The sequence below is a fragment of the Primulina huaijiensis genome, chromosome 5 (genome assembly GCF_012295235.1).
Source record: "Primulina huaijiensis isolate GDHJ02 chromosome 5, ASM1229523v2, whole genome shotgun sequence".
NCBI classification, from domain to species: domain Eukaryota; kingdom Viridiplantae; phylum Streptophyta; class Magnoliopsida; order Lamiales; family Gesneriaceae; genus Primulina; species Primulina huaijiensis.
This window is the reverse complement of record NC_133310.1, coordinates 21860276-21873513: the sequence shown is the minus strand read 5'-3', so window position 1 is coordinate 21873513 and position 13238 is coordinate 21860276. Positions and strand designations below refer to the sequence as shown.

Sequence of the window (13238 nt, the reverse complement as noted above, 5' to 3'; positions counted from 1 at the left end):
AAATTCTTTTTTAAAATTGATTTAATGTTTTTTTTCTTAATACCAACGGGTATTTTGAATTAATTAATTATTTTTTAACACGTCAACACATGCATGCCCACGCTGTTAGGTTTTGGAATACTAATAATCTTGATTTTGATGATAACGAAACTTTTATTATGTTACTGACATATTTACCCATGTGTAGTTGCTTGTTCAAGTTCGAAGTACTCAAATGTATAGTTGCTTGTTCAAATTGAAAGTTTTGAATGCTGAATCCGCAATCAGCAAAGTTGAAAATCTGATTAGCACAAGTGTTTTAATGATATCTCATAACTTCATCATTCAACGTACCAATCACCAAAACTAATGACCAGAAAACTAAATTTGTTAAAAGTCATACTTCTTAGATGTTATAAAAGCAAGCTGATGGCTGCAAGATCAAATTGAATGTAATGAAAACATTGATAGGCTTGACATGAGCAGTTTTGGTATTTTAGTAAGTCTGCTCAGCTAGACTATCAGAATGAAACGATTCAACATGCTTTACAAAGTTAATACGATGATCTACAAATCATATTCACAAGTCAAAGTCTAAATCAGAGTTTGAGATGATGATAAACTACAGTGAAATTGATGGTTCTGCACGGGAAGATACCAGAAAGGCTGAATAGTAAATTCAGTGGACCTAAATCAGCAACGCAGAATCCAACACCGCATAATTCAGCATTGCATATCCAACAGACAGATCCAGCACATCAGAAATCAACAGACTGAATTTAGCAGACCAATTCAACACCACAAAATCATCAGCGGTCAGAATTCAGTAGTAGTCAAATTCAGCAAATAACCATCAACGCAAATATGGCTGTTTTAATATCAGAAACAATACATAAACTTTTTCAATAGTCGTATTCTTATTTAAATCGTTCATATCATTGTTGGAGGCTACAAATATAACTTGAAGAACAAATATAATATTTGGAAAGAGATTCGAAGCATGAGTAACATACACAAAGAAATTAGCTAGAATTAGAGAAATTCCAAGTGTGATGATACATCTGAGATATACATACACTGTAAATGATTAAATCCTCAAACGTAATCACTCATACATATATATTAGAGTAGAGATTTAAAGTTTAGACGAGCGAGTCATCGTACAAAGACATTAAAATATCGTGTTTGCACAAGAGACATTAAAAATTATGCTGATTATGATGTTATGACCTACAATCAAGTGTGTTAGGAGTTTCAATTAAGTAAGAGAAGTCAAAAGTTGAAATAAGTTTCTACAAGAGTCATATAAATCAAAGTCTTCTAGAAATACCTTCTTAAGTGGAAGAAGGGTTGACATGAGTTGTTATTCTCCGAACACTCGTAAACAAATTGGTGCATATTTATTTTATTGTATTTACTTATTGCTGCTCTTTTTAATATGTATTGTTGTAACATTTTATATTTTCTTCAAATATCAAAATATTGCATACCGAGTGTTTGATAAAAATTTTCAACCAAAAATGTTTTTATACATTCAATTTGCATATCTTTTAAATATTTTACCAAAATATTTAATCGGCTTCTATGAAATATTATTTTGAGTGTTTTTCACTTAGTTTGAAAATCAATATCGATTTAATTAATCAGTGTTCAATATTTCAAAACCGAACTATTGTAACTCAATGTTTGTCCTTCAATCGATCTTATGACACACACACATATATATATAATGAGATGTTCTAAATTGGGTCATAATAAATCAATGGCTGCGTGAGGTGGGTGTATATGTGTGCCAAATCGGCTGCGATTTCTTTTTCCATCTCGAAATCGAACGTTTGGTAGCATAGTTTCTATCACTTTTTGAATTTAGACCTTGTACTAATTCCACCCCACTCGTAAAGACCACATATTCATGCACTAAAAATCTACCCCAATCCCATCTCATTCCGACCACAATCAGGTCACTCCAATAATCAATGTTCCCAATCCAACCGTTGATTCATCGCACAAATAATCGACTCTCAGTTAAAACATATTTTATTTTATTCGTCTCATAAATTAGATAATTTAATATTAAAACAAAACGATTTTAAAAGATTTGATTTTATGCTATATTAATTCATGAGTTTTGACCCAATTATTCGAGTATGTTATTTTGTGAGACCGTGTTATTATTTATATCTGTGAGACAAGTAGACCTGATTCATATTTATAATAAAAAAATAATACTTTGAGGTTAAAGTAATATGTTTTTATGGATCATGTCGGATAAGAGATAAGTCCCACAAAATTAATCGATGAGACAATATTATAAAAAATTTTGTGCTATAATCTAACATGTCACCATGCTATGGTGTTATAAAAACAAAGATATTGAATTTAATTAAAATAAAAAAATAGGTTCGTTGTTTGGTAGCTATGTGTGGCACATTTTATTTAATTTATTAATCAATTTTAAAATTAGGTGCAGGGTTATCTCCTGAGGGTCGCGGAATTTTGGGGGCCCCATGAATCGCTCCTCGCGAATAACATTGTTGTATTATTTGGACAAATTATGAGGCTAATATAAATTAACCTGTGCGTATAATATATCGTTAATCAGACCAATCGCATCACTTATCCAACAACAGAAGCGCGCGTGTTGTACCTCACTAATAGAGCGATTATCATTTTTTGGATTAATATATGATTAATGTGTTAATTTGTATTGAATAGCGCTATAAGTACAACCAATATATCATTATATCGATATTTACAACCATTATATCGTCAGATTTTACTGTTATATCTCGAGATTTTGTATTCTACATGTAGTGAAATTTTGACAAATTGAATTTTTGAATTGAATTTTTTGTGTTGTACAAATTGATGTACATGTAGCATCACTCATTTATTTTATATCGAGAGTATTTTTCTCTTATTCCAGTAACATCAGACCATATTGGTTCCTCATATTTTTATAAAAGTTGCATATATATTGATAAAGGGCTAACATTTTAACACATTATAAGGGATAAATACTTTATGTGTAGCATAAATATTGAAATAAAACTGCGATAACTCTCAAATAATTATTTAAAATTTGAAATTCAATGTCAAATTGAGTTTTCTAAAACAAATAAATGAATTTGTCAAATTCATCGATCTAAATGTAACATTTAGTAATTTCTGCAGAATACTTATACAATATGTATACCCAATAAAATATGCAAACATTTTACAATACCGTGCAATTCTTTAATTCTAATATAATGCAATTAATGAAATTTGAGATTTTTAACAAACATTTCACAGAATAATAACAACGTGCTAATAAGATTAGGTATATTGTAAGACGCTCTCACGAATCTTTATCTGTGAGACGGGTCAACCCTACCGATATTCACAATAAAAAGTAATACTCTTAGAATACAAAATAATATTTTTTCATGAATGATCTAAATAAGATATCAGTCTCACAAAATACGACCTGTGAGACCGTCTTACACAAGTTTTTGTCGCTTAATAATAAGTCAATTATGTATAATAAAAAACTGTGATTCTGACTTCAAAAATTAAGGCCATGATTGTATGTTGGAGTGAGATAAGTCGTGAATATAATCAACTTCATAATGGAATAATGGAATTTATTCCATTCTTATAATTATTGACATATTAAATTAGAAATGAATGGATTAGAAATATTTTTAATAATCAAATCACATTTTAAATAAATAAATAACATACTGGTTATTTAATATTTATTTATTATTTATCACTAATACTTATTATTATTAATGTTGTTATTCTCAAATAATAATTAATTTTATTTGTTATTATTAAATGAGGATGATAATGATAATGATGATGATTATTATTTAATTTCATTAAAAATTACATGATAAATTTATTATTATTAAAAAGATATGAAAAATAAAAATGAAAGAATATATAAATAGGAAAGTTTGGAGAATAAGGTTAGAACCAGAGTTTTTGGAATCGAATCGGACCGACAGATCTTACTAGTTGAATCGAGACTCGTTGACCTAAACGGTCTGTATATGTGATAAAACCCAGAAAAATAATCGAACATTTCAAAACCGTATGAAATAGTTAAAACAACGATCTGATATAAATATATTGGGTCAGGTATCAGATAGTAAATTTCTACATAATCCGGATAATTAGTTGCCAATCAATATTCCTATTCTTGAAAAGCAATTGAAATATGTCCGGACTCGGATAACCGGTTATATTGAATTTGAGCAGAAGCATATAAAAACCAAAACTCGAATAACTCTGACTTGTATCCACCGCCAATAAGCACGTCTCCACAAATATCTTTGTAGATCACAAGAATCACAGTCAATCTATTAAAAAAGAAGTAAATCCATAATGTAATTATCGATAGAAAATATATTATATTATTATATAAAAGTCGTTCCACTTGTACAAGTAAGCCGCAATTTGCAATTTTAACGTTGTCTCGGGCGACATAATTCACGTTTTTAAGAAATTATTATTATTACTACCCCGAATTACATATTTAAACTGTTGTCATTTTCATTCTTTAGTTAATAATAATAATAATATCAATGTTTTTAATTTCATTTTCACCTCAACCTATCCCACATCGCACTTAATTACGTTTAGACGAGAGAATTTGATTTAAAAGAAAATTTAAAATATGAATTTAAATATGTTAAAATAATAATATATATTCAAAATATATAGTTTCAAATATTTCTATCCAAATCCAACTGTAGAGTCAAAAAAAATAAAATAAAATAAAAGAGATTATGAAAGGGAAAAAAAAATCTTTATTTTCTGTTTTTTTATGAAGTACAATTTGATTAACTAAATTATAGGGGTAAGTTCGACATTTCACGGAATACTTTATCCACAAATGGAATTGAATTATTATAATTATAAAAGCAAAAACGAAGAATAAAAGAATATTACAAGTAGTGTGGTATTTCTCCGATTCTCAGCTTTCCCTATAAATAGCCCGCCTTGGCCCTCGCCTACTGAGTAATAAATACAAAGCAAGCTCCCCCCACTCACAGCAGTAGGGTTCATCGGCGGCATTCGGCGCTGTCTACGACAATCCACAAGCACACAAATTTCACGTACGTAGAATTGCAAGCATTGTTTTGTATACATACATATATATATTTATATACAGGAAAATGGATGCTTATTCGCTGCATCTGGCTATGGCGGCACTTTTTGGAGCGTCGTTTGTGGCGGTTTCGGCGTATTATATGCACCGTAAGACTTTGAATCAGCTATTGGAGTTCGCGAAGGCGATAGAGAAGGACAAAGAGGAGGCGGATGAAGGCGGGGACTCCGTGGAGCATGTCAAGAAGTATTATCCGTCGAGGAGGAGCTACGGGAGGCGGAAGGCCAATGGCGGGAGCTATCGCCGTGGTTCAGCGTCTTTGCCTGACGTAGCTTCGTTTTCCGGTGCTGGTGGAGAGGTCGAGGAGAAGAGGAACGGTCCCGTGCACATTGATTATATCCCCCCGGGTTTGCCGAGGCTCCACACGCTTCCTGAAGGTATTCAAATGCCGGCAGGAGTAATTGATTTGTTTTTATGAACTCTATGTGTTCTGAATATGATAGATGTGTGACATATAATTTGCAAATTTTTTAAATCATAGTAGGATTATGCAAATTTTTGGCTGGGCATTGTGGTTGCTTTTGTTTAGACGACCGAGTCAATTAGTTGAGTTCAATATGCATAATTGGAAAGGAGGATAGCTGGAGTTTTGGGGCATGTATTGCTGTAAAGCGTTGCGGTTGAATACATCGTACTTAAAGCTGTTTATTGCCATATCATGGATAAAGACTATATTGGTCGATTTTCCGTTGTCTTGCGTTCCATCTTCACTTATTTAAATTTAAGAAAGCCAGTTTTAGGCTGTTGTCTGTTACCATCACGATATGATTCCTGTCCGAGAAATGCTGTGAAAAATTTAATGAGAATGGGGGAATTGTTGGCAATTGATTAAGCATTTTTGTAACCGCTGGTTAAATTACTAAATGGCACCCGTAGGTTGAGAATGCCAAATTCCTATTGACCTGTATTTGGCAAACATAGAAATTAAAGTTATACAAACACTTGGTTAGGAACACCAGAAAACTATCATGCTTGTGTAATATGTAGAAAATGTAGCTAAGGAGTTGTTGACATCACAAACCATGCGAAAAAGGTCTGATGATAAGGTTTTAGTACACTAGTTCAACTCATGTGTAGGTTTCACATTTGTGCTTGACCTGATATTACGTTTTCGAAAACAATTGGATAGTAAATTGTTCTTGTCTGAATATTCCCTTGGTTATGAAATATTGCAAGAATTTGGTTTTCTTTTAATGGCAGTAACTACTGCCAGTGACTCTGCTGGCATAAATTATGTTTCTTGTTTTTTTTTTACCTTATACTTGAGCTTAATAATGAAGCCTGGGAACTTCTTTTATTTCAGGGAAATCTGGTGGCGCTAGTTCAACAATGAGAGCAGGCCATCATTCTCGCCCCGTTTCTCCCAAATCACCCGTTGCTAGTGTTAGTGCATTTGAGAGTATAGAAGGTTCAGATGACGAAGATAATTTGACTGATGCTGCTAAATTAGATACGACATACGTTCATACTAATGGAAGTGTGGTGAGCTACATTGATAAATAAAAAATGTTCAGGCACAAAACACAAGCAGTAGAATGATATTTCCTAAAGCATTTGCAAACCATGATATTCTATTCACATTTTTGAAAAGTTTTCAATATTTAGTTGATTGTGCCCCTGAGTGTGAAAGCATATTTCAGAACTTGCCAGATCATATCCATACAAATGGAGAACAGATGCCAATGGCTACATCAAGCATAATTCGCTCACATAGTGTATCTGGTGACCTTCATGGAGTTCAACCTGATCCGGTTGCTGCTGATATTCTGAGGAAAGAGCCAGAACAAGAAACTTTTGTGCGACTGAGAATTTCTCCAACAGGTATTGTCATTATCTATGCCATGCCATCTTCCATTGAATATTTTTCAGTGTTATTCTAGTGAGAGGTGTGTTGCGATAACTATCAATCCTCACCAAGCTAAGGGTCTAGCTGACACAACGGTCGAAGCAGAAGCAAAAGCCTTTTATCATTTGTCTTTAATGGGATTTAATATAACAATGCTTCAAAGCTGATCAATTTTTCATTTTGAATCATAGCTGAGTTAATCAAGTGTCTTCAAGTGTTTGTGGCTGTACTTTTCCATGTGTAAATTTTCTTGTTGATTCAACTTCATTTCTAATCATCACGTGTCAAACGGTTGAAGTATTGCTGGTCAATATTGTGTCAAATATTTCAGATCTGTTGATATTTCTTGAAATTCATGTTACAAATGTGCAGTTCTGACTCTTGATATCGAATAGTAATTTGGTTTTTGAAATATGATTTGATCTTTTGTCTTCTAATTGTCAGCTATTTGCTGAAGAAGTTGTATGTTTTGAAAATAATTTCTGCACATTCATCTTGATTACTTTTATAAAGTGCTGTGTGTGGACGGTAGCTTTGGTACATTTGCATGCGAGAAATTGATTTCAGTTCCTTGTGATTGCTGTTAGAGACACCGTCTGCTGATGAAGCAGAGGTTTACTGCAATCTTCAAGATTGTCTTGAAATGAGGAGAAGTTATGTTTTTAGAGAAGCTGTTTCTCCTTGGGAAAAGGAAATCATATCTGATCCTAATACCCCGAAGCCAATTCCAAACCCATTTGATCATACTCCAGAGATGAAATCTGATGTAAGGCTCTGTATGAACTCGTGTTCTGGCTTTTTTATATTGATTTTCTAAGTTAAATTTCCTTTTATTTTATGTTCTTGTATGCTACTGACGTCCATTAAAATTGAATGTCAACCATGTGATTTGTTCTTCAAATTCATGCAGCACTATTTTCAGATGGAAGATGGAGTTGTTCATGTTTATGCAAATAAAGAGTGTGAGCTGCATTACATTTCTATCGATCAAAGTTTCTATTAGTAGTATGCCTCATAAATGTGTCTCTCTGTCTCTCTCTCTATTTCCACAGCCGAAGACAAACTTTATCCAGTTGCCAATGCTACCACATTTTTCACTGACTTGCATCATATCCTTAAAATTATTGCTGCTGGGAATATCAGAACACTTTGTCACCATAGGCTAGTTCTTCTAGAACAGGTTCGTTTATCATTTTTGCAATAATTTGTCTGAAATGTTTACTCTTGATGTCCATTTATTATTGTTCATCTGATTTATTCTTGGAATGCGTTTGAAGCAGAAATTCAACCTTCATCTGATGCTTAATGCGGATAGAGAATTCTTGGCTCAAAAAAGCGCACCACATCGAGATTTTTATAATGTGAGAAAAGTTGACACACATGTCCATCACTCAGCTTGCATGAACCAGAAACATCTTTTAAGGTTTATAAAGTCTAAGCTGAGGAAGGAGCCAGACGAGGTAATCTGTTGTTTCCTATTACCCTTTCATTCCAGCTCTCATTCTAATAACAACAGAATTTATCATGAGATTGAAATGATCAGAAGGAAAGGGGAAAACATAAACGGAAGTCAAAGTTACAGAATCTATGAAGTTAAATATTTTAATGTAATGCAGCTGCATAGGGATAACCCTCATATCCTTGTCTCAGGTTGTTATTTTCAGAGATGGGACATATCTTACTTTGAAAGAGGTGTTTGAGAGTTTGGATTTGACTGGGTAACGATATGGACTTACACTTGAGGGAAAGAATGCACAGGCTTTCAAAAAAGTGGAAATATTACGTAGTTTATTTTTTACTCATAGTTAATATGTAAATGACTTCTTGTTCGGATATATTTGACAGTTACGACCTGAATGTTGATCTATTAGATGTCCATGCTGATAAAAGCACCTTTCATCGCTTCGACAAGTTTAACTTGAAATACAATCCCTGTGGTCAGAGTAGACTAAGAGAGATCTTTTTGAAGCAGGATAATCTGATCCAAGGTAATCTCTGATGTTGTCACAAGATCTTATCAAGTGCTTCCCCTCTTGATTTTGGTTGATTGTATTTATTGATGGAATTTAATTTAACCTGTAATTTTTTCAACAGGTCGATTCTTAGGTGAGCTAACTAAGCAAGTGTTCTCAGATTTGGCTGCAAGTAAATATCAAGTGCGTATCTGGGAGAACGTTTGGTGGATTTATTTGTTACTGATACAATTTTGTATGAAATTAGGGTGTCATTATTTCTGTTTGGGTTGCCACGATGTTGGGGATTTTTAATTTGCTTTTTAATTGTCAACTCATTTTAAATTTTATCTTTTCACCTCTCATATATTTTATTTGTGCTATGCTTACAGTTCCTAGAGCATATGTTTCAGGGGAAAGAAAGTAAATAATCTGTATATGCCATTTCTTTCGATATTCTTTTTGTTCCTGAGATCTTATCTTGCACTTGAACAGATGGCTGAATATCGAATATCAATATATGGCAGAAAAATGAGCGAGTGGGATCAACTGGCAAGTTGGATTGTAAATAATGATTTGTATAGTGAAAACGTTGTCTGGTTGATTCAGGTAAAACGATGGTACCTCATTCATTTAATATAGTTTCTGTGTTTGTGTATCATATTCTCGCTCACCAGTGATTATATTATAGAGTTTTATTTTGTAAGAGGAACTCATCTAATGGGGAATAAATATGACATCCTTTTCAAACAAGTCTACTTGATTTATACCAATCTGAGATGAGCATCACTCAACTAACCTTTGTAAAGTAATAGGATACTATTCTTCTCTGAACATTTATATGCTGATAAAGTTTAATGGAATATATGCACATGCATAAAGGTTTATCTTTATAATGATGCAACTCCGGTTAAGGTACTTGGTAATATGAGCGAAAAAATAAAGTAGGAATTTGATCTTTATGTAGAGTTATATTAAATGGAGCAGGTTGGAGTGTCATCTCTTTCTTTATCAAGAAATTTTTTTTTTGCAATTAATTGTCACATTTTTCTCGTGCGTTTGGCATTGTCCGCTTTATCTGCCAGAACATCTTTTAGCATGTAGAAATGTGAATGATGTCATTCTCACTTTAGAAATTTTGTCTTGTAGCTCCCTAGGCTCTACAATGTGTACAAGGAGATGGGGATTGTCACCTCATTTCAAAACATCCTTGATAACATCTTTCTGCCTTTGTTTGAGGTGACTGTTGATCCGGATTCACATCCACAGTTGCACGTGTTTTTAAAGCAGGTGATCCCCCTCGTATGACTTCTCTTTCAAATTCTTAAGCACGTTTATAGATCAGAATTTATTAAAATTGCAAATGTGCTCACCTCAAATCACCAATTGGGTTCTATTGATATAATGGATGCGTTATGCAGCGAGTGTTCATTTTGGGACACGAGTCATTTTGAGAAAAAACTGGTATCGGTTATGTCGGTTTCTTTTGCTTCACCTTAGATACTGCTTGGGCCTTTTGGTCACATAGCCCTTGAAAATTAACTTTTATGGCAGAGAGTCGGATGTTCAAATTTAGTATGACAATGCTAACCTATTTCTTCATGGGATTATGATAAACTACCATGACATTTGGTCTAAACAGGTTGTTGGACTGGATCTTGTGGATGACGAAAGCAAACCTGAAAGACGGCCTACAAAACATATGCCTACACCTGCTCAGTGGACCAATATATTTAATCCTGCATTTTCGTACTATGTATACTACTGCTATGCTAACCTCTATACCCTGAACAAGGTACAGAGCTTGTACTTTGTGAACAATCTCTCTTACCATGATCTCAAAGGTCATAGTTAAAATTTGTTTCTTTTTTACTTGTACTTGCAAGCTTGCATGGCTGTAATTTTTATATAGCTTGAGCACTCAATGTCTATAGAGGGTCATTTTATCTAGGATATATTCCAGTCAATGATAATGTCCTTATTAGTGAGGATGCATTTGTCCCTTTTGCTTAGTAAGCTGTGACACATACTTGTTTCACCATGAACATAAATGTTTTTACTAGCCACGCTTTGGTCAATGTCCTGCAATTCTACTTATTGGTACTCTTATTTCCAAAATTTTTTACATCACTTTAATTGTCAAAAAACAGCTTCGTGAGTCGAAGGGTATGACAACTATTAAGTTCCGGCCCCATTCTGGAGAGGTGTGTGTCAGGTTTCATCCATCTAAATGTTCATTACTTTTATGGTCTGGATACATCACTTAGACTGTGTGATCAGGCTGGTGATATAGATCATCTGGCGGCAACATTTCTTACATCTCATAATATTGCACACGGAATCAATCTGAGAAAATCTCCCGTCCTTCAATATTTGTACTACCTAGCCCAGGTAAGAAGTCTAAGATTGATATATGCTATTCATCTTATTCTATGATGGTTTCTGGTGGTCGGAACTGACATATAATTCAGATTGGTTTGGCGATGTCTCCATTGAGCAACAACTCCCTATTTTTAGACTACCATCGAAATCCTTTTCCCACGTTCTTCTTGCGGGGTCTCAACGTGTCCCTCTCGACTGATGATCCATTACAGATCCACTTAACCAAAGAACCTTTGGTTGAAGAGTACAGTATAGCTGCTTCTGTAAGTGTGCCCAACTTAGTTTTCCACTTGTATATACTTGTTCATGAAATCTGACTCTTGTTATAACCTTTTGCTATTGTAGGTTTGGAAGTTAAGTTCATGCGATTTATGTGAGATCGCTCGGAATTCAGTTTATCAGTCCGGTTTCTCACATGCTTTGAAGGTATGAAGTTATGGGAATTATTGACGTTGATGGCATTGATGTGGACCACACATCAAAGGCTGTTGGCACTTGGCTATAAGAAAATTTGTTTCTTGTCAAAACTTAAATATAAAATAACTTTGTTTTCATGAAAGGCACGTGATGGTAATAAAAGGTCTTTGTGCTGGGTAATGAAATGTTTTAGCTAATCGAAACACATGCCTTTTTTTGTAATAAGCAACATATGTTTTTATTTTTATGGACAGGGTGAAAATAAAGTCAGAAAGTTCAGTTTTTTCTCTACTCTTTGCTTTAGGGTATCAAAAAAGTTTTTGATGTCCCATGGGCCATGAATCCAATATCAGTGCGTTATATCTTTGGTTTGTTTCAATTATAAATCTGGTCTGTTGAGTCATTTTTGTTAATCTGATGCAAGTGTATGCAGTGTGACCATTTTATTTATCATCCTCTACCTAGAAGCATTCTGTAACAGGATCGTAAGTACTTGAGCTTTGTTACTAATGCTCATACTTGAATATCATGATTTCAGTCTCATTGGATTGGGAAGATGTACTTTAAACGAGGACCGGATGGAAATGACATACACAGGACAAATGTGCCTCATATTCGACTAGAATTCCGTGAGATGGTATGCCTTACACTTCGTAGATTTATCATAAAAAAATAAAACAAGTCTGGAGAATGTCACGCTGTAAATTCTACTTTATCTAGATCTGGAAAGAGGAAATGCACCAGGTATATTTGGGCAAGGCAAACTTTCCCCAGTTTATTGACACATGATGAGCTTGGCTAGTCTTCATTCCGAGCATGTGTTGATACCATGACATACAAAGGTGTGTTTGGCTTAATCTTGCATCCTGTATGAATTATGAGTATTTAACAAACATGGTTTTTCCTTTCCTGTGGTTACAGGGACCAGCGACCCAATCATTTGAAATTTCTGCTGTAATATAAGCTAGAGCTCTCATCCGTGACGAAATATGGATTCTGTGATCCTGCTTTGGGATGTCTGCTTGCTCAAGAAGAGATGAACCTGGCCCGAACACAACCCGTAGCAAAAGTTTTACTTAAAATGGTATATAAATATATATAGGAGTTATATACCCGGTATATCAAATAAGTGAATCAAGCGAGAATGTGTACCCTGCTAGTCAGGAGTCCAATGCCCAACATGTGAATGTTAGACCTTGAAAGTTGTATATACACTAGGAAAAAAGGCAAAACATAGAATAAGAACGGGTAAACTTTTAACTTAAAGGAATATTTTATTAGAGTTGTAGAATGAATGGATTTCTTGGTAATGTTAGGGCCAACGCACTTCAATATATTTTATTACAATCCTTTTTATTATTTTTTTCAATTTACCCCTTTGCCATGGATTGATTGATCAAGCGTATATCGAAGTATTCTAATCTCGGCGGCTTGTAAATTTCAAGAAGGCCTAATTAAGTAATGCAATAACCGTCATGCAATAGGTAAAAGAAATGTCGAA

At 33.8% G+C, this 13238-nt stretch overlaps 1 protein-coding gene across 2 annotated transcripts; it reads left to right on the top strand.

Annotated features, from left to right (window-relative positions):
• Nucleotides 1-4989: 4989 nt before the first annotated feature.
• Nucleotides 4990-13084, top strand: LOC140977165 (AMP deaminase-like). 2 transcript variants are annotated; one of them, XM_073441778.1, is made up of 20 exons: nucleotides 4991-5517; nucleotides 6444-6622; nucleotides 6781-6961; nucleotides 7574-7752; nucleotides 7897-7948; nucleotides 8039-8166; nucleotides 8267-8446; nucleotides 8637-8704; nucleotides 8832-8974; nucleotides 9081-9142; nucleotides 9434-9547; nucleotides 10088-10228; nucleotides 10581-10733; nucleotides 11089-11142; nucleotides 11219-11329; nucleotides 11410-11583; nucleotides 11666-11746; nucleotides 12276-12374; nucleotides 12458-12579; nucleotides 12659-13084. In XM_073441778.1, exons 1-19 carry the CDS (start codon nucleotides 5148-5150, stop codon nucleotides 12524-12526), a joined length of 2538 nt encoding a protein of 845 aa, XP_073297879.1. In that variant the 5' UTR covers nucleotides 4991-5147; the 3' UTR covers nucleotides 12527-12579; nucleotides 12659-13084. The 2 variants fall into 2 exon arrangements, with proteins under 2 accessions (XP_073297880.1, XP_073297879.1); XM_073441779.1 differs by lacking the exon at nucleotides 12659-13084 and having other exon boundaries at nucleotides 4990-5517; nucleotides 11456-11583; nucleotides 12458-12511.
• The last annotated feature ends 154 nt before the right edge of the window (nucleotides 13085-13238 follow it).